The 21,906-nt window shown below is 39.2% G+C and overlaps 1 protein-coding gene across 2 annotated transcripts in view; it reads right to left on the reverse strand.

Annotated features, from left to right (window-relative positions):
* Window positions 1-2,057: 2,057 nt before the first annotated feature.
* The window catches only part of LOC113419059 (netrin-4-like), a 59,740-nt gene continuing 39,891 nt past the window's right edge, over window positions 2,058-21,906 (reverse strand). Inside the window, exons 5-10 of one of the 2 annotated variants that reach the window (XM_087954672.1) lie at window positions 21,627-21,815; window positions 12,481-12,694; window positions 8,991-9,127; window positions 7,731-7,799; window positions 6,787-6,957; window positions 2,058-4,205 (exon numbers count right to left, since the gene is read on the reverse strand). In XM_087954672.1, the coding sequence (XP_087810798.1) occupies window positions 4,069-4,205; window positions 6,787-6,957; window positions 7,731-7,799; window positions 8,991-9,127; window positions 12,481-12,694; window positions 21,627-21,815 (917 nt within the window). In that variant the 3' untranslated portion in view covers window positions 2,058-4,068. The remainder of the gene's footprint in view (window positions 4,206-6,786; window positions 6,958-7,730; window positions 7,800-8,990; window positions 9,128-12,480; window positions 12,695-21,626; window positions 21,816-21,906) is intronic. The other variant, XM_087954671.1, reaches the window with a different exon arrangement.

Below are 21,906 nucleotides of genomic sequence, written 5' to 3' on the forward strand. Positions count from 1 at the left end.
CTGGAGGCAGCAAGGTACAAGTCGTCCAAAAACTGGACAGAGAGGGAGAGGTAGATAGACAAGTAGAGGGAGTTGAACCAGAGGCAAGTGCAGCAGTGGCAGAGCTCATCTGCCAAAGGGAGCTTGTCAGGTTTCTGCTGGAGATGACACTTCACAGAGTAGAAGTTTGCACAGAGTAGAAGTTTGTGGTCCTTGTCTAATGACTGCAACTGGGTTAGGGTTAGACTACCGGAACTGCCATTGTTAAGCAGTATGGTCATGTGATATTCCACCTAACAACCATTTTGCTTAGCAGTGAAAAATCCATTCTCAGGGTCTTTGAACAAGGACTACTTGGAGCCTTCTCATCTGAGGAGAATTCTGGCATCCTGTGATCTGAATTCCGGGTCAAAGTGGCTCTGGAATCATCAAGGGATACTGGTAGATGTTCTTTGTGTTAAGCCAACCTATCCAATCATTTAACTTAACCCTGAGGTTTTCAATGTACATATCCCATGTAGCCATGGTGATTGAGTCATATTTAAAGTAGATTTTATACAAAATATTGCAGGAGTGTGATAAACATGTAAATCTTTGAGATTATAATCCTTCCATTCAAGCAAAGGCTTGATCAACTAGATACGAGTGTGGATGGAAAGGAAAGAGGTGATTTGCTGATTTTCTTAGGTCTGATGTCCTGCACCTGCCAAAATGTGGGTACTTGAACTTAAGGGACATTTAATAAATGTGAGGTCAACAAGGTTTTGTTAAAAACAAAGATATTGTAGAATCAAATTTGTTTTCTCATGGATCCCTCTATCTTTGAATAGAAGCACACAGTACTATAAACCCCATCCATCCATCTGCTCACTTTGATTAACTCATGCTTTGTTTTTATGTCTTGACAGGGTCAGAATATATGTGATTTTTTTTTTTTTACATACATACATTTTTCATTTACTGAAGTAAAATGCAAGTACCAGTTTGACTCTTTCAGAAAAAGTGTCAAGAAAACCTCTTAGGCCTGCATATAGTGTCAGTGAAACAGCTACCCATGGAGAACAGGTCCTGAGGAATCTGATGGAGTGCATTTGTGAATAGGACTTAACCAGGCCAGGTCAAAAGGAAAATCAGTGGTTGATTATCAGAAGCTGGTGCCTCCCCATCGTGTTTAAAGATTTATTATATAATCAATTTTGTAGCATCTGGTTAATAAGACATCCCTGGCAAGAATGCTATTGGAAACTGCTTTTGGGTAATGCTGTCAGCCATTACAACAGGACTCTTAAGATACGTCTATTCACCATAGGATTCTCACAGGGCCACCTTAGCATCCAAAAGGCATCACTACTAGGTCTGCGTTTGAATATTGTAGCGGACTAAATTTCCTTAAGGTGAGGTGAGTTCATTTGAAATCACTGCAGCAAATAAGCCATACATTCTTTTTGCAAGCAATAGGACTGAAATTCAAGCGATTCCGTCATTTTTAGCTTACCTTTTTGTAGAAAGTCATTTTCACCACGCTAACATCACTAGTGCTTATCTGAATGAGATACACCTCAACTGCATCTCAAGATCATATGCTTAGTCTTGTCATGCTTTTGTTTCCATTTCTTGTGCCTCATTGCATATTTTGTTTTTCTTTGGCATTCAAATTAGCGCACCTGAGTCTACCCCAGTTTTATCCTTGGAACAATTCTGTGAAGTAGGTTGTTCCGATTCAGTGAATTCTCTTGAGTAGGTGGAAATTTGAACCTGGGAGTCCCAATCCATACTCTTCATGCCCAAATGCAATTATTTGAAAATGCTGGTAAAAATGGAGCAAGCACCATTCTCTGGTTCCCACTTCTGCTGCTGTTACTTTTCTTCATATCCCATTCTACTATTTTTTTCCTCTTTAGTCTCTTCATTTAAATTTTGGATAGTTGAATTGCCCTTTTCACTTAAAAGCAGCTATAAACGCAGAGCTTCTAACTATGTTTTATATAAATAAAATCCCTTAGGTTTAGCAATAAACCATCTGGCTCTTTATCTGACAGAAAACTCATCAGACAAAATATGAAAAAATGCAGGCAATATAATATAAACATAGTTTATACAGTGTGTCCAAAATGATTTTAACATTTTAATAGAAACTGTGATGAACTAAATAAAAGTCCTGTATCCATAAATTAACTGACATGCATAACAGATTATACATTAAAAGGGCAGTAAGATTTATAATGCCTTGGCCAAAGCTTAAGTAAAAGACATTTAACTATAAATTCAAAATTAAGCTTCTTCCCTTAACCTATTGCCCATATTTTAGGAGAGATTATTTTTTTAGTGCAAACACTTTAGTGCCTTTCAAAAGAAATTCCATAATCTAGAACAAGAAGTGGTATAAACAATTACATTAGTCATACTCCAGCACAAGTTATATGGAAATGTCTGGGTTTTAACAGCTGTCTTATAATAGAAGACTTCTTTACTCTGCATCGATAGCTAATGTCTCAAACCACAACTATGTTTTGCACAGTATATAACATTAATGAAGTACAAATTATTGCTAGGGAGCTGAGGAGTCACTCTCATCCTTCTGCAGCACAGACTACTTTTCTGACTAGTCTCTGTTTGAGCAAAGGACAGCAATGTTAGTGGTGTTCATCTGTATCCACCTGTTCATCTGGAGCACTGCTTATTAGAAGAATCTTGGCTAATAATTTACCAAGAATATTAGTAAATAATAAATATGAATAGAAGCATCTGTTCTTTGAGATGTCTTGAACACCCATACAGTATGAAAAGGGCAAGTGACTGAAGCTACAAAGTGGCAATATGAAGCATTTTAGGTGAAATGAACACAACGGAAATTGAAAATCAAATATTAACTTGGAAAACAAAAAAGAAAGGACCATGTGAGGGTTTCAAGAGGCAATCAGTCTTTAAATCACCAATTTGGTGTGTCTTCTATGCAATTCAGTAGTAAATCTGATAACCCCAAAAGCAAATTCCAATATTTCTGCTGATGAATACAAACTTTGAGTTCTTGCCTCATTTGTTCTCCTAAGAGAACTTGGTAGGCTCCTAAAGTCCATCATAGCAGTGGTCTTTCTGCATCTGTTTTGATGCAACAGATGCTAAATGCGGGACAAAACAGAAAAACACTGTTGGTGAGAACAGGTGAAACCCAGAACAGCGTTGTGGGAATAACACCATAGAAAATAAATCTTTGGAATCTGGTGGTAATCAAGTTTTGGATCACCAGCTATTTTTATTCTAATGTGTAGATTGCCAGCCATCTTCTTTTCCCATGAATGTTGTGAGGAAGTTTAGGGGGACACCCACAGAAGGAACAGGGACCTCCACTTCCCAGAATGAATCCTTGCAGCTCCAAGTCCTTTCTGGCTGCCTTCCAGATTTCCAATAACTTTGCTGTTTGCTTCTCTATGAAGTAGACACAAAGACACTTAAATCTACAATACCTTCTCAATTCCAGTGCAAATTTCAATAGAACACATAGACATAGAACCCAAAAGCTACGAAGGGTACCTTAAAATAACAGCTTTTTAAACAGGCCTCTCAAATATAAGCAAGACTCATGTGACGAATGATGTTGTGTAGCCCTGTAACTTAACAAATTTTTGCTCTTCCTTCATAGTTACTGTAAAAAAAAAAAAACAGCTCCAGAAAAATAAATAGTGCAGGAGTTCTAGTTTTCTGTTAGTAATGACTGTTCATCAGTGACATAATATAATCTTGGCCTCAGTTGCAAATATATGTATTGGTGAAATTTGAAAGCTATAGATACTGTAATCCTAAAGTAAGCTATATGCCAGGCTCTATGTGAGCCTAGATACATGAGGTTAATTCAGCAGTCTTTTTTTTTTTTTACAAATGTGTGAAAGAGAGAAGGTTGTTGTCTTGAAAAAAAAGAACAACAACAGATTCCTGCAGAAAGCACTTAATGGAATGGAGGAAAGATAGTTTGCTTTTAAATTTTCCTTAATTATAAAAGTAACGATTAACATTAGAGAGCTAACTAGACTTTTCACTGACATATTATTAATGTGTACATATTTGTGACTTGACTTGAGAGAAATAAATAAATTATCTGCATCCAGTTCGTAGTATATCTGCAACAAACTTCCCCCAGTGAGCTTTCCAGGGCTTCACCAGACTGTTCATGTTCACAAGAAGTCTGTTCGTCCGTGCATCTTCTTGTCCTGCTATTAAATAGTCTATACCTGGTTTGAAAAAGGATTACATATTGTAAGAATCAATTCTCAATATTAATTAAGTTACAGAATCAAAGATTTCCCAGAAGACTTTACAGGGATAATTTTAATTAAGATCATTAATTTTTCCTCTCCTCTCTTTCCATCTGAACATGGTGCTCAGGATGACTTAAAATGCAAATTATTTAATTACAAGGTTCATGAGTTTGCTTGCGTAGCAAGATTGGTACTTAACGTAGACTGGGAAATTAAAAATCCTGGAAGAAAGCAATAGCAAATTGATTTCATGGTGCCAAGATGATACTTGGGCGTGTTCACGAAGTTCTCAAGAGTCAAACTGAATACTTTATTTTCAAGCGCACTTGTGGCCCAATACGGAGCATGTAGCTTTAGGTTGGAGAAAACATTTTAAAAAGTGAATGCAAATGAATTAATTTGATATGCAATTTGAAATGATGCAATAGGTTGTAGGGATGATTCGAGCTGCCAACTGAATTGTGAAAAAGCAATATTACTAGTTCTCTAAAATAAGACCAGCAAACATTTGGAGAGAAGTGTGAAACAAAATGCCGGAGACATAATTAGGCCTATGCAGTGAAGAATTAAAGAATAAGAAGACAGCACAATCTGCATATCAGTCCATGCACATGTCTAGCAAGTTCTCTTAGGCACTTTTATAACCCACAGCCTTCAGAATGACGAGTCATTCTGCAGTCAATGTGCAGGTATTAAAATATATCTTACCCAAAGGCATCAGGCTGTGAAGAATGTTTCCGAACGTAGACATTAATCCCTAACTTTGCTCCTGTATCACAAGATACCACATTAATATCCAGTCTTATGGTGGCTCACAGTGTGTTAGTTGACACATTGTGCTAAGGCATAATTGGATTAACTAATAGTTTACTGAATATACCATGACTGTTGAAGTGCATATAATATAGCAAAGTGTGAACTGGAGTTGAAAAACCGCAGCAGATGGGTTCACACGTCATTCTACCCCAAGCCCCCCCAAAAACATTCTTGTTTTGCATATACCAAGCCCTCAAAGATCAATGATGAGGCCACTGAAATTCATTGACATATCACTAGAATTCAGAAGTCAGACCTGCACTTTTATTAAAGGAGTAGTAAATAAGCTACGTCTCCATTGTGCTTAATGTACCTATGTGACTTCCATGAAAAATACATAAAACGGAAAATATACAAACCCACCTATTGAGGATACTTCTGCTTCACAGCCATGCCATCTGTAACCCTTGTACCCACTCACCCACATGGATATAAATAAATACAGACCCCAAATGGAGGGTGGAAGTGGCCATACAGATTAGCAGAAATAATGAGATCTGTTGTTTTGGGCTTAGCAGTTCTAAGTATGTCCTCTTTAGTGAAAAGAAGGAATAGGGGAGACATGATAGCAGTGTTCCAATATTTGAGGGGCTGCCACAAAAATGAGGTCAAACTATTTTCCAAAGCACCAGAAGGCAAGACAAGAAACAATGGATCAAGAAACTCATCAAGGAGAGAAGCAACCTGGAATTAAGGAGAAATTTTCTAACGATGAGAACAATCAACCACTGGAATGGCTTACCTTCAGAAGTTGTGGGTGTCCCATAATTGGAGCCTTTCAAGAAGAGATTGGACAACCATTGGTCTGAAATGGTATAGGATCTCCTGCTTGAGCAGGTGATTGGACTAAATCACCTCCAAGGTCCCTTCCAACTGTTAATCTGTGTTATTCTATGTTCTATGATTGTAGCCATCATGGTTTGTTTCACTAACTTTATTGCACGAACCCTGACTTCAGCAAACTGTTGGTAAGCAAACCTGGTGAGCTGCAGTGGTGCAGTGGTTAGAGTGCAGGACTGCAGGCTACCTCTGCTGACTGCTGGCTGCCTGCAATTTGGCAGTTCAAATCTCACCAGGCTCAAGGTTGACTCCGCCTTCCATTGTTCGGAGGTGGGTAAAATTGTTGAGGGCAATATGCTGACTCTGTAAACACTTAGAGAGGGCTGTAAAGCACTGTAAAGCCAGGGGTAGGATTCTACCAGTTTGGACTGGTTCGGATGAACCCCTTGCTCCGAAGATGACAGTAAACCGTTTGCTGCAACAAGCATGTGGGCCTGCCTGCCTGCCCCTGTTCTTTCCTGTCCTTTATTTTCTTTTGATAAACCATAGCTGATTTGCACGCCAGAGTGGTTTGCCATGCCTCAGCTGTTTTATTCACAGGGACTGCTGTAGAAGGTAAGTATTAGAGCTTTTTAAAATGCGGAGCGTGCAACCACCGAACCAGTTGTTATACCAGTGGAATCCCATCCCTGTGTAAAGCAATAGATAAGTCTAAGTGCTATTGCTATTTAGCGTGTGTGAACCCATGAATCTTGTGTTGACAGCAATTCTCTAAGAAAAGAAATTTCCTTCTTCAAACTGAGCTTTTTAATCATTACAGGTAGAAATGCATTCTACTACATGCTAACACTATGCTCCAGCAATGAACAAAGGGATCTCTATGAGTTTCATCCTTGTGTGTTAAAGATGTGACAGTGACCCTCAGCTTACTAGCATAGTGGGGGGGCAGAATACTTACCAGGATTTAGAATAGGACATGTACACCCTCGATTGGTCCAAGAATCTGGATATATACTGCGGTTATTCCTGGTGATTTTTACTTTGCCTGATTTCAGAACCTTCTTTATCTTCACAATTACTTCCGCATGGGTTCCTTTGTCATGAGCAGATAGAACTTTTGCTCTTAAAACTGCAAGACAGCATAATGCACTTTTATAATAATTTCAAGTCTTCTTTGAACCAAGCTGGACTACATAGATGCTGTTTCCTGGCAAGAATATGGACATGACCAGTTTTTGCCTTCTTTTCCCCCCACTTGCCGGTCTACTCTACAGACCTAGAGTTGGCTACTAGTTTCCTGATTATGCTTCATTGGCCTGATTCCACTTAGTTTTTAATCAAGATTATCCCCAGCTCAGTTAGGATGCTGTAGCAGAGTTAACCAAAAAGTCCTGCCTATTTTTCCTGAGTTCTGAGAAACAAGATAACATGGGAAACTGCTTAGGCAGATGCCTTTCTAATCAACTGGGGTATAGGAAGAGGAAGTATAGTACATTCTGACTTGCAGGATTCTGTTATAGATAATTTCAATAAGAATAGCCTTCCAGCAGAGTTGATTTCCTGTTTGATCTACCTAGTGAGGCTAGCATCCAAATAAGGTTTGCATCCCAAATACAGAAGAAAAGTTGCACCCCCTTTAAGGAGGGAAGAGCATATAATTATGATTGGCCAAATGTGTGCATGGATCAGCCCATTCTGTGCATAAAAAAGGAAATACTTATAAGGTTTTACTATGGCCTCTGGCATTTAGTGCCTCATTTTTATTTCAGAGGAAGCCTAGAACCTAAGGTTCTTTGACCCCAAAGCATTTTTATTCAGAGTTCAGATTTTTGGAAGATGGAAAAAGCAATAAGAAAATTATGCTGCATTTCCAATTTTTAAAAAGTAATTTCTTTCACTTACCGTAGGCGTATTTCATCTGACAAAAATTGCTAACGCTTCCTAGGATCCTCTCTTTGCACACACACTTTTCTAGCCAGGAAATCATAAACCAATGTGTCAAAGAAGATGGGTTGCATTAAAAAAGAGAGAGAGAGAGGGAGAAACCAGTCACGCCGATTTTCATAAATGCTTGTAATAAATTAATACTTAGGAAACTTAGCTGTAGAGTGTTAGTTCCCGAGCTGAGATATTGTGTAAATGTTTCAAATTGTGTAAAATAATTACATGTAAGCATTCACTTTCTCCAATCTTTAAATTTTATCTGCTAAAAGAATTTAGAATAATGGATTTTAAATGCGCCTTCTCCCCCATTTTGGAGAACTTTCTCTCCCAAAATGACTCTAGTGATATTTTTTATACAATTAATAAGATGCCTGATTTCAAACAATTCTGGGCAGGTTATAATTTAAAGATTTGGGAATTCCACCAATTTTTAAAGATGTTAGGCAATATATAGAATAGAATATTCTTTATTGGCCAAGTGTGATTGGATACACAAAGAAATTTGTCTCCAGTGCATAAGCTCTCAGTGTACAGGTAAGCAACAAGTAATAAATCATAAGATACAGTCATAGATCATAAGATACAACCAACAGAGTGATGGTCATAAGCTAGGAGCAGGTAATAGGAAAGACGAAAAGGATAATAGTAATACTGTCCTACTACGTGTTAGGCATAAGACAGTGTTGTGGGAATTATGTGTTTAGCAGAGTGATGGCATGAGGGGGGCGGGGAAACTGTGTCTGGTTGTTTTGGCATGCAATGCCCTATAGCGGCATCTTGAGGGAAGAAGTTGAAACTGTTTATGTCCAGGATGTGAGGGATCTGTAGATATATTCTCAGCCCCCTTTTTTCCTCATACAGTATACAGTCCTCAATGGAAGGCAAGCTGGTTGCAACTGTTTTTTTCTGCAGTCCTAACTATCCACTGAAGTCTGCGCCTGTCTTGTTTAGTTGCTGTACCAGAACCAGACAGTTATAGAAGTACAAATGACACTTGATAATTCCTCTGTAGAACTATATCAGCAGCTCCTTCAGTATTCGACAAAGAATATGCTGCCACAAAAGTTCCTAGAACTTTTATCCTTTTTAGTCAATGCTTTGTAAGTCATATGATAAATATTTATAAGTAATCTGAAATGTTCTCATCCCTTATCAACATTGTAATTTGTCTCAGTCTATTTATTGGCAGAAATGAGGGAAGTGAGGCAGAAATCATACCTGGGAATCTTAAAGCAGAAAAACCCTGCTTGCGATCATTCCATTGCCATTCATTTTCGCTTTCGTTGGCTAAGGTTTGGAGAAAGTCAGGGATCCTGCCACCAATAGGAATATTTAAAAGAGCGGAATTGTCATAACTGGAAAGAGAAGAGCAGACAAAGAATGAGATTAAAGAATGTTTTATATAACTATCTGTTTAATCTGTTTCAATAATGCAGAAGTAGGGCCAATGAACCAATTAAACATGGAACGTTTAACCAACTGTTAGCAGTTGCTACACAAACAGATAAAATGCTTCTTGGAAAATAATTCTTTCATTTCCAACTGCCTGGAAGCTCTGCTGATCAACTGGGGGCTTCTGAGGGCGCTGACTAGAAAGCTGGAATAAACTAGGACTGGGCCCTTCTCTGTGGTAACCCCAGTGCTATGGAATCTAATTCCCTTCACCCTCTTTTTGTTTTAAAAATAATTGGAAAACTTTTTAAAAAAACATAATTTTCTTCCTGATGTATACTTTATGTTAGGCACTGAAGGCCATTCTAAGAATCAAATATAGTGGTTTATCTTATCTTATTGCTTTCCCAAAGCTCTGCTAATTAATCCTGCAGACGGCTGTAATGGTATTCTTTAATTCAGGCACTGGAGCCAATCTGATGCCATCTTGTGCCTTGCCAAGGAAAGCACTAGAGTAGTGATAGGGCCCTCTCATAGCTAATTGCCTAAAGGTTTCCTTAGGCCAGAGTTCCCCAATCTTTCTGACTTTGTGGACCAATGGGGAGGAGAGAGGGGCTGCTTGTGTGTGAGCAGTGGACAAGTGTGTAAGCGTGTGCAGGTTCATTTGCACAAGTGGCGAGCATGCGCACCAGCCACTCGTAAATGGAGTGCATGCAAATGGGGATGTGTACACATGCATGCTCGCCCATCACTTCTGCAACCCAGTTCCAAACAGCTCAAGGCCCGGTAATGGGCCATGGACCGGGGTGGGAGGCCCTGTTCTAGGCAATATCTTATCCGTTGAATTGTCTATGCTTGATAGCCTGTGGGTTTGTTGTGTTTAAAATGACAATTCCAAAGGTCCTTTCCCAAAAGGCTTTCTTGTTTTTTTCTTTGAAAATGTTTCGCTTCTCATCCAAGAAGCTTCTTCAAGAACTGAAGAAACTTCTTGGATGAAAAGTGAAACATTTTCAAAGGAAAAAAAAAAAAAACCAAGAAAGTCCAGGTGCCTTTGAGACAACCATGACCTGGATGATTGAGAACCTCCATAGACATTTAAAAAGACAAGTAGCTTTTTGGGTGGCATAGGCGCTCCTGCCAACAAGAGGAATTACTAGCAGAAGCAAGGCCAGGAGGAAGCAGGAAGAGCCAGTTCCAGGTGGGGGGGGGGGCAAGCAGGATGGGGAGACCCAAACTGAATTTTCAGAAAAAAAACTATCCTGCAATTTGCAACTCTATGGACAACACAACTCGATCAGGGCAAAGCAATAGACACAATCTACATAGACTTCTGTAAAGCCTTTGATTCAGTGGTACATGACAAATTACTCCTAAAACTAAAATCTTATGGTATCTCTGGACACCTGCATAACTGGATAGAAGCATTCCTGTTAAACAGACAACAAATGGTCAAAATTGGGAGCGTCCTATCAAATTCTGTACCTGTCAACAGTGGTGTCCCCCAAGGCAGTGTTCTAGGACCAACTCTCTTCATACTCTACATAAATGACCTCTGTGATCATATTAAGAGCAACTGCATTCTCTTCGCTGATGATGTAAAGCTATTCAACACCACAGACAATACTGCTACCCTTCAAAAAGACCTCGACTATATATCAGAATGGTCAAACAAATGGCAACTTCAAATCTCAACAAATAAATGCTGTGTCTTACATATTGGCCAAAAAAACTCAGAAAATAAAATACAGGCTGAATAGTCAAGACCTTGTTGATGATCCAAACTCTGTCAAGGATCTTGGAGTACTCATCTCTAATGATCTAAGTGCCAAAGCCCACTGAAACTATATAGCCAAAAAGGCATTAAGAGTTGTTAACCTAATCTTACATAGCTTTTTCTCTGGTAATATTACACTAATAACTAGAGCATACAAAACATTTGCTAGACCAATACTCGAATACAGCTCATCAGTCTGGAACCCACATTACGTATCTGATATTAACACAGTTAAGAAAGTCCAGAAATATTTCACAAGAGTTCTACACTCCTCTACTTGTTGCAGAATACCTTATGCCACCAGACTTGAAATTCTAGAACTAGAAAACCTTGAATTACGCCGTCTTCGGTCTGATTTAAGCATGGTATATAAAATCATACATTGCAATGTCCTACCTGTCAATGAATACTTCAGCTTCAACCATAACAATACAAGAGCAAACAATAGATACAAATTCAAGGTTAATCACACCAAACTCGATTGCAGGAAATACGACTTCAGCAACAGAGTGGTCAATGTCTGGAATACTCTACCTGACTCTGTGGTTTCTTCCCCAAACCCCAAAAACTTTAACCTTAGACTTTCTATTATTGACCTCACCCCTTTCCTAAGAGGTCTGTGGGGGCGTGCATAAGCGCACCAACGTGCCTACCGTCCCTGTCCTATTGTTTCTTTTATTTTTTTATTTTTCTTATATGTATCCATGTATTCATAACTATGTTTTTACTTATACCTATTATCTTGTAAGCAGTTGACAAACCAAATACCGTATATGCCGGCGTATAAGGCGACCCGCGTATAAGACGACCCCCAACATTTCCACTCAAAATATAGTTTGTTATATACTCGCCCTCTTCCGCACGCCTTCCACTTTTGCACTTTTTTGAGGCATTTTTAGGCACCGTGAATGATCCGTGAGCCGAAGGAGCAGCCAGCCTTCTCCAGCTCCCAGGAACGAGGCTCGCACGCCGAGCTCCGCTGAGGTATCTGGCTGGGCTGTCAGGAGTTGTTACTGCTGGCGCGGCCCACGCGGCTCCAGTCCGCTGCCCTCGGGAAGGGAAAGGCAAAAGGAAGAGCCGCGCGGCGCTTTGCAATGGCAGCAGCGGCTCCTGGTTTTGCCTTTCCTTCCCGAGGCAATGCGGACTGGAGTCATGGAGCCGCACCAGCGGTAACAACTCCTGACAGCCCCAGCCGGATACCTCAGCGGAGCTCGGGCGGTGCAAGCCTCGCTTCCTTGGGAGCTGGGAGAAGGCTGGCTGCTCCTTCGGCTTCACGGGATTCATTTCCACGGTGCGCAAAGTGCCTCAGCCAGCTGGCAGCCGCAGTGCTTCCCAATTACTATTTGCCGGCGTATAGATGACCCGGCGTATAAGACGACCCCCCAATTGGAGGCATGTTTTTCAGGGCAAAAAGTCGCCTTATACGCCGGCAAATATGGTAAAATAAAATAAAATAAAAAATGAATTGCTCTGGGGAGCCTTCCCAAGAACACTCTTAAGTTCCCAAATTCCTTCTGTTTCCACTACAGAGAGCTGGCTTACCTGTGGAGACATTCTCCAGTATGCTTGTTACAGTCTCTAGCACAGGCACAGGGCTGGCAGCCATTTTCTCCAAAGCCCCAATACCCCAATAGACACCAGTCACATTTGGGTCCTGCAACACCTGGCTTGCAGTAGCAGAAGCCTGTCTTTGGGTGACATTTTTGGGCTTGGTTCAATGTGATGTTCAGTGAGCCCACGGGATGGCAGGAGCAAGCTAGAAAAGAAAGGAAAAAATAATTGACCTTATGGGGTTTTTCCCCTTGAAAATTTTCAAGTTAGAACTCTAGGTCAGGAAGTGGTTATGTCAACTGAGTTTTAAACTCATGTTGCAATACTGGTGTGACTATTTATTGCTGTGTAGCCCTGTAATTATGATGAAATATCATTAGCTTTCTATACCAACTATTGACTAGGTACAGCTGTTACTGATGAATCTCTGCATGCATTTCCTCTTATACATCCGAAAATTCAGAGAATGTGAAAGTTGAAGGATAATTGTATTCTGATTCCTGAAATATGTCAGGAAATAGGAATCGGTCAGTTCTGTTTAAATGGAAACCAAATGTCTGTCTCTATTGTTAGCCATGAATAACATGCTCATAAAGTATTTGGATTGCTGTAGGGAATGAACATTCTGCCTATTTACTTTTCTGCCTGCTTACTTAAGATTTTCGGTTGCTTTCCTATTCCTAGTATTGCATTTTTAGATTTGATTTTATGAATAAAATGTTCTAAACTGGTCAAACTGGGAGATGGTAAGCTTAAGTTATAATCCTGTGAAGTTGAATTGAATAAATCCTATTAAAACATAAATTGCCATTCATTTACCTATCAATAGAAACAAATATTTAAGAGGCTGTCACAGAGAAGAGGGAGACAACCTATTCTCAAAGCACCGGATGATAAGACAAGAAATAACAAATGGAAACTTATTAAAGAGAGTCTGTAGAGATTCTCAATCATCCAGATCATGGTTGTCCCAAAGGTGCTTTTTCAGGAGGCAACTGGACTTTCTGGAGAACCGGAGAAAAAACCATCCAGTTGCCTCCTGAAAAATCACCTTTGGGACAACCATGATTTAGATGACTGAGAATCTCTACAGACGTTTAGCTATACAATTTGGGATGAACACCCTTTGAATGGTGTGGGAGTAGGAATGGATTTCCAGAGGAAAAAATGCAGACTACAGGGACCAGGAGCACTACTAAGGTGACTCTGAGGACACAGATAAACCTCCAAGTGCTTCAAGGACCCTCTAAAAGGATGGATGCAAATGACCAGCCATCTGCAAGGAATATAAATCTTTCCATTCCCCACTATCCTTCAGAGGGGGGAAAGATGAGAAGTCAAAATGTCTTCAAAATAAATAAAAAAAACAAGAAAGCCAAGTTGCCTCCTGAAAAAGCACCTTTGGGATTATCAAGGAGAGATCCAACCTAGAATTAAGGAGAAATTTTCTGACAGTGAGAATAATTAATCAGCTTGTCTTCAGAAGTTGAGGGTGCTCTAACACTGGAAGTTTTTACGAAGAGATTGGACAGCCATTTATCCAGAATGTTATAGGGCCTCTTGCTTGGGTAGGGGACTGGACTAGAAGACCTCCAAGGTCCCTTCCAACTCTGTTATTCTATTCTATTCTATTCTATTCTATTCTATTCTATTCTATTCTATTCTATTCTATTCTATTCTATTCTATTCTATTCTACTCTACTCTACTCTACTCTACTCTACTCTACTCTACTCTACTCTATTCTTCCTTGGTGCCCATTTTTCATAGGAAGAACTTGGGAAGTTTGTTAGATGGAATAGAATGAGGAGATTTCTTGTATGACACCATGAAGGATGGTCCTATTTATTTATTCCAAGCTCTGGCCATGCCCATTTTATGCTGTGGCCTTACCTCCAGAAAGAACATGGCTTCATTGAAATTTCCGAAATGACTCCGTAAGTTTCAGGAAAAAAATGATTTCTTACTCCTACCTCTACTTTTAGTCCTCATTGAGAAGATTAATTTAATCTACTGGAGTAACTGGAAATTTCAAATATAGCTTCATAGTTAGATATTACATTTTGGCTAAGGCATTCCATATTTTGAAGGGATGTTTGATCATTACTCAGAGGAGGTCAGTAAAGAAGGATTTGACTAATGTTTGAATATTTGAACTTGCTATCCCCGATGCTGGTGATCAAGTGAGAACATGTTTGATCATGACCACAAAAGCAGAGGGATATCTTCACATCTGAATCCTGTTCCTTTCTTTTCTCCTGGGAGCTTGAGGATTTATCCTTGAGGACAAGCACAAGGACTCGTCTCTGAATAGAAGACTTCTTTGAAACGGGCTCTCAACTAAGGGATTAATGAGGTATTTCATTCAGACTTTTCATCTGTCTTCACTCCAAAACTTGCTGCCCACTGGGAGGATAGGGTGGAGGGAGGGAGAGACAGGATGGTTTTCTCATAAAAGAAGCTGAGAACTGTGTTGCTCATCCCACAAACATCTGTGCTATCTGCTGTGACAAATTTGTTGTTTTCTTCTTTGGTATTTCACAGCAATTTTTATCGTGGTTGTTTTCCCAGTGAAAAGAAGCAGATACAGGAGTTATTACTGGAACATGATATCAAACCCTTAGGCATTTTGCTTCATTAAGATCCAGTGGACAAAGTGTGGCACAAAAGAAGGCTCAAAAGCTGTGGAGCTGTGTGGAGGATTAGCTACTGACCCTGAAATCTGATTAAAGGACAGCCAGTTTGACTGTCGACATGTCATCTTCTGGTTTTATCTTCAATGTACATAACGAGGGAAGATAACATTATCCCCATCCATCAACTTCTGCAATACTCGAGAAGGAGCCTCCTTCGATGAAAGAACCCACCTGTATAGATAGGCTCAGATTGTACGATGAGGAACCCTATTCTTTTACAATTTGTTCACAGTCTTTGTCAGAGTTATTCTGAGTATGCTATACAGGGATCAGAGAGCCTGAGGTGTAATCTCATCTTCTCTATTACAGTTCTTTGGATTTCAAAGCAGGCAAATCAGGTTGGAAACCTGGACTGTTTTCTGGCATGGTAACAGTCTTCATGTTTAGTTTATTCCAATGTTGTCTTAGGATTTGATTTCTCTTCAATTCTTCTTTATTCCATCACACAGACTTCTTCAGAATCCGATAAAAATAGATTTGCAGGTCATTTGCTCGATTTCTCATTCCTCTTTAACTTTTAAACTTTAGCCAGTTTCTTTTATATATCCAGTAAAGCATCCTTTCCCAAATCAGCCTGTCATTTATAGTGCAACTTTTATTATTCAATACTGTCTTTCTAGACAAAATTTGCTTTACTTCTGTCATTCCTTTATTCTGTCCATATTGGACAGAATCTAATCCATAGAATCATTACTGAAAATCATTACTGAAACATTACTGAAAAATGTTGATATTAGTAATTTCTAGTCCGATTCTTCAAATATCTCTTTTAATATTTCCAAAGTTATGACATTTTGTGTCATTTTACAAATCTCAATTAACCAATATCAGAAGCTGGAAGCTTGTTCGCATTTTTTTTTCATTTCTATTTAGAAACTTTAACCCTAACTAGAGTCCAGTTTCTAAAATTATAGTTACTTATTTTTATTAAGAGCCAATAATAAATAAATCTGTTTCCCATGAGAAACTGATAAAGTAATCATAAAACTTTTTATCATTAATTCAAAAATCTGATAGTAAAATCACTATTCTAAATTCATCTGGAACCTTAATCTGTTTATAACTCTCTTTGATCAAAATCTTGTTTAGCTTTTCGATTCGAATTTAATTTCAAACTCTTTAAGTTCTTGAGCTTGTGATTATTATTTTTTGTTTAGTTGAGACTAAACTCTGTGACTTTTCACACTTGTCATACTGAAGGTCTCTAATAACTTCTAATCTAGATGTTAATGGACAATTTCCAAAAGACATTAGACAGTGGGATCTACTGTATTTGCAAACAAGATGGCTAATCCCTTTGTCTCCTAGTGCTCAAACCTGCAGAAGATTGCTGTCCTATGGTTTCCCCATGAGAAGCAGCCAACTAGAGCACATGTAGATGATCTCCCAACCTCTCCTTATCAAGACCGTTCTGAAGAACCACTCTGCCCACTGGCTCTTTGGTCTTTGCCACAGTTGCCAGCTCTGCTTCCACAGATATTTCTTTAGTTCACCATGGCTTCTCTAGAAGTCCCTAGCTAACAGACTTCACAATAAACATGAAGAGAAGTACCAACTCTCCAGAAACACAAATCTGCATTCAGTAACAGCAGAAACTTCATAGACTTAACATGACTAGATAAGTAGCTGTATTCCAGATAAGAAAAAAGATACACAGACGAACACACACACACACACACACACACACACACAAACTTACTACATGTATGTATGTATAATATATGTTTTTCAGGCAGTAAAATGTTTTTGCTAGTTCTCAAACTAGTTGGGCAATGTGGCTCTTGTGAAATTACCTACCAATGGGGAAACCAAGAAGCATGAAACACTAATTAAAAACTTCTATTGATGCTAGACAGATATTTAAAGCAATTTTACAGACACAACACTGGCAACATATGGCATGTTTTCCCAGTAATTTTTTAAAAATAAATACTGGTACCAAAAGAGAGATCATGCATTCTGTTCCATTTTCTAAAGGTAATCAACAATCATACCAAGCATATGCAAACATTGCAAGAAAGAAACATCAGGTGTTTTTAGCCTCATGTAGATATTTTCTTAGCATCACTCAAATGACTCATAATATAACTAAACACTACAAGTGACTTTTTTATGCATAGGGTATATGCATGGTTTCAGGAGAATAAAAGCAAAGTGACAGGTATCCACAAATGTCATTAGCCTTGGTAAATGAGCCAAAAAGTTGCCAGAATTTCTCATGAAAGGCACAGCTGCTGTATTCCAAGCATCTTCAAAGTTTAATGTGATTGGGGTAATGAATCTCTGCCTTTGACTAATGTCAAATAAAAAAAAAACAACCCTAAGAATGATTGGATTGGGAAGCACACTTTTTACTGAAGGAGCTCCATACAATACTTGGCAATAAAAGTTTCAGCATCTGATGTCAGCCTTGCAAGGTAGACCAGATGGGAAACATGGCCAGATTAGCTAATTCTACTTTACTGTAACATTACACTAAGAGAATCTTGCAAGTCTGAGAGGATTTCAGTAAAGCCAATTTGGTCTGATCTAGTCTCTCTCTCTCTCTCTTTCTCCCTCCCTCCCTCCCTCTCCCTCTCTGTCTTCTCTCTTTCTCTGTGTCTCTTCTGTCTCTGTGTGTGTGTGTGTGTGTCTCCCACTCCCTCCCCCCTCTCTCTGACTCCTCTCCCTCTTTGTCTTCTCTTTCTCTGTCTCTTTTCTCTCTTTCTGTCTCTCTGTGTGTGTCTCTCTCCCCGCCCGTCTCCTCTCCCTCTCTCTTTCTTCTGTGTCTCTTCTTTCTCTTTCTCTCTGTCTCTGTCTCTCCCTCTCTCCCTCCTTCTCTCTCTGTCTCCTCTCCCTCTCTGTGTCTTCTCTCTTTTTCTGTGTCTTTTCTCTCTCTGTCTCTGTCTCTGTGTGTCTCCCTCTCTGTTTGCCACCTTGAGTTGCTTATTTTAAAAAGTTGGATAAAACTAAATATGTCTCTGCCCACATCCCTTCGCCAGAAACTAGGGAGGGTCTCTTCTGAGCCTCTGGCCCTGTGCACATTTCCAGGGCAGGTTCAGGTGCCTTTTATCTACTCTTGGCTGCATCTCTTTGCCCAGTCTCCCAAGGTCATTCCCATCTACAGGTAACCATTCCTAGTGACATAGGGATGAATACTGATTGTCACTCTACATAAGCATATTCAATTCAACTTATGTTACTATCACTGGGAAACAAGCATCTCTCCTTTTGCCACGCAGTTAATTTGGAAATGTGTATCTTTGTGATGCAAGGACCTCATCTCATACCTGACATGAATGATGCTTGGAATGTAGCTCAGATTTACCAAAGACATTCCAAGTTATGTATCCTCCTTTGGGAGGTGGGCAGTGCCAATGTAGGTCCATAGAAGAAAGAAAACACTACAAGAGGCACATGACTATAAATCTAGCTGCACTTAAGTTGTTTTTGCATTCTTCAGGGTAGCCTATCAACTCTTCTTTGTTCTTTCTTTTTGGCCAGATTTTGGCAAAACTAGAAAAAAATGTTAAACGTGATGAAGTTTCTGATCGTTACAAATAAGGCATGATTATAGTATGTGGTGTATATGCAATAGAAGGGCAGGCTTAATCCTTAAAAAAGATAATGTAATTAAAAATTAAACAGAGAATCTGAAATATCACACCTGAAATTTAATTTCAAACTTATTTGTCTCTTTTACCTATTTGTCTCTTTTACCTCTTTTCACATCTAATCTGTTCTGCCATTTATAGTTGGGAATTATATCTCATAACCCATTAAGTATTAATTTCCGTATCATATAGTCAATACTATGGGGGGGCATAAGACAAAGGATTCAAAAGATAAAAATATCACTGAATACCCAGGTAACCAATGCTGTCAAATACAACATCCAATATAGCTTGTAATTTTCAAAGAGGCTTATTTGATGAGAATAATTTGGTGAGTTGCCGATGCTAATACTCACAGAGGTGAATTTAAAACACAGACTAAGTGGGGGGCAGGGAATTGCCTTCCCTGTACTGGGCAGTCGCTGGCCAGATCAGATCAAAGAGCCCTGGAAAATACTGAGATACAGTTTCATTCATGCAGTGCAGTCTTTAGTAAAGTTTCCACAGCTTATAATGGTTATACTTCTAAGTTGTTCCCATCCAAGTGACTCTCTAATAATACTTCTTTCTGATTAGGGAGTGTTGGCAGCACGACTGGGCTTTAGAGCAAGGATGCAAACTCTTTCAACTACCCTTAGTCTTGAAATTTAATCTGGTGCAACAAGGATTTTACAAAGCTTCCTTTTTAGCAAAACTTCTGAGAACAGGAGAAAGAGCCACAAGAGAAGTCCTTTGGTGTCATGCACCACGGCTGGGCATACCAGTAGGTTATGTAAATCCTTGATCCATGTGCTTTCACAAAAGGTTACAAATAGGTGAAGGCTGGGGGAGGGGGTGGATGGTATGAAGGCTGAGCCACAACTAGCATTCAAGAAAGGCAAACACAAAAGAGCACAAACAGAGGAAGTATTGTGAACTGGAGGTCACTTGAGCAACATCAGAGGCCTGGCAATCCAGGCCAGTGTGAAAAGCATATGTAACCTGAATTTAAAGGCAACCTTGATCTAGTCTATCAAAGCAGCAGGAGAAACCCCAGAAGTCAGTCAGTAACTTGGTTCAACAAATGTTGGAGGGAAAGCAGTGTAATAAGGAAAAAGAGATCCTGGCTTTGCAATTGAAAAGCTTACGTCTAATAACAAGCTAGACTTTAGCCCTATCTCCCCTTGATAGCATTATGTATGAAAGGTGCTTTTTCAAGAGTCAAGAGGACTTTCTGGTTTTTCTTCGAAGACATTTCTCTTCTCATCCTCTTGAAAAAAGCACCTTTGAGACAACCATGACCTGGAGGACTGAGAATCTCCACAGACAATTACATATGAAATGAACACAAATGCCTTAGAACAGGGGTGTCAAACTCACGTCGTCACGGTGGCGCCACGTATCAGGACTTTTTTTCCCCTTTGCTAAACCAGGCAGGGGTGGGGCCAGCACGTGACACATCCGTCCCGTGGACCATGAGTTTGACGCCCCTGCCTTAGAGGAAATGCAGGTTGTAAATATAAGAAACAAAGATGAAAAGCTACATCTTTTATGACTAATGCAAGCCAGGATTCTTTGAATGTTTTAGTTGTCATCTAGTCTTATTTAAAAGCCCTGGGCACTCTGGACACTCTTTTCTCTTCCCACAGGACTTCTGGTGTGATCCATTCTGCATGATAAAAAGTTGACCTACAGCAGTTTTCACACCAAAGCCACAACTATAATAATTTCAGGATATAATTTTGTCCCACTAACCTGCACTCTGAGCTTCCAGAATATGGTTTTGAAATCTGAAACTGGGATTAAAGTATTATGATCTCATGAGATGCAAAGCCCCACAGTAGTAAAATTAGCAAATCATTCTTGGCTAAGGAAATTGATGGTTGGAAGATGTAATAGATTCAGGTTGCTTGCAAGTCTTCAGTATGGATAGACTAATCCATCAACGCTGATTTCTTCAGCAACCCATTTTTGTAGCAATGTCAAGTTCAAATTTGATTTCTTAATTAATTTTTTAAAATGCACATACATATTAAAATACATATGCAGTTTGATGGATATTTGTCTAAGCATGCATTTTGCTTTGCAATTTTGCATCATTTTCTAAAATAAATTTCTCTTATGGAATACACTTTTCTATATTATTTTCACAAATACATGCACAGTTATCCTGGTTTCATTGATAAAGGCATTAAATAGATAAATCTGAAGGGTATTTCATTTTGTGCTGATACACCTTTTATTATTGGCAAATTACATTGCAAAATTCAAAGAACTGAAAAATCTTTGAATGTTAGTTCATGGATTAGTAAAAAGTATAAAATGTGTTTGCATTCAACTGCTAACTAAATGAATATATCTATTTCTAAGCGACAGAAACCTTCCAAAATAAAAGCATCTTTAAAGAAATAAAGACATTTTCCTTTTGATAGATACAAAGATGTTCTGTGGGTTCCTTGGTGCTCTTTGAATGTGGTTGTTTTCTTGCAGACATTTTATTACCAAACTAGGTAACATCATCACTAACTAGTCTGATAATGAAATATATGCAAGAACACAGCAAAGCTCAGAAAGCACTAAGGAACTCACAATTCAACCCTGTGCAACAAATATTATCTTCTATCACTGCCCCATAGGAGTATCAAATGCTTCAGAAAATACACAAAGGGGAGAAATGTGCATGTAGGCACACTTTCACCATTAGCACTGATGATGTTATCTAGTTTGGTAATGAAACGTTTGCAAGAAAATAACCAAGCTGAGAGAGCTCCAAGGAACCTACAGTTCAATCCTGAGCTAAAGTATTTTATTTTATAAACATGTCCCTTGTGCATTTCTCAGTATTACATTTAGCAAAACAAAGCTACTTACGTTTGCAAATGTCTGGAGAAGTCATAGATTTGGCTCTGTCTCGGTAAAACCCAGGCTTGCACCGTTGGCACCGGAAACCCTCAGTGTTGTGCCTGCAGTTATCACAGATCCCTCCACTCTTCTTCCCAGAGGCCAGCCAGACCTTCTGATCAAAATGACAGCTATCTGCATGATGGTGGCAGCGGCACCCTGTAGTGGGGAGAGGGGAAATTGAGAGTGGGAGAATAAAGAGAAAAAGAAGGCAAAGCACAGGTTGAGGTTCAGCGAAAGTAAAGCACGG

This window comes from Notechis scutatus, chromosome 2 (assembly GCF_049901735.1).
Source record: "Notechis scutatus isolate UNSWTSFEM ecotype Mainland chromosome 2, rNotScu1.2, whole genome shotgun sequence".
Lineage (NCBI taxonomy): Eukaryota > Metazoa > Chordata > Lepidosauria > Squamata > Elapidae > Notechis > Notechis scutatus.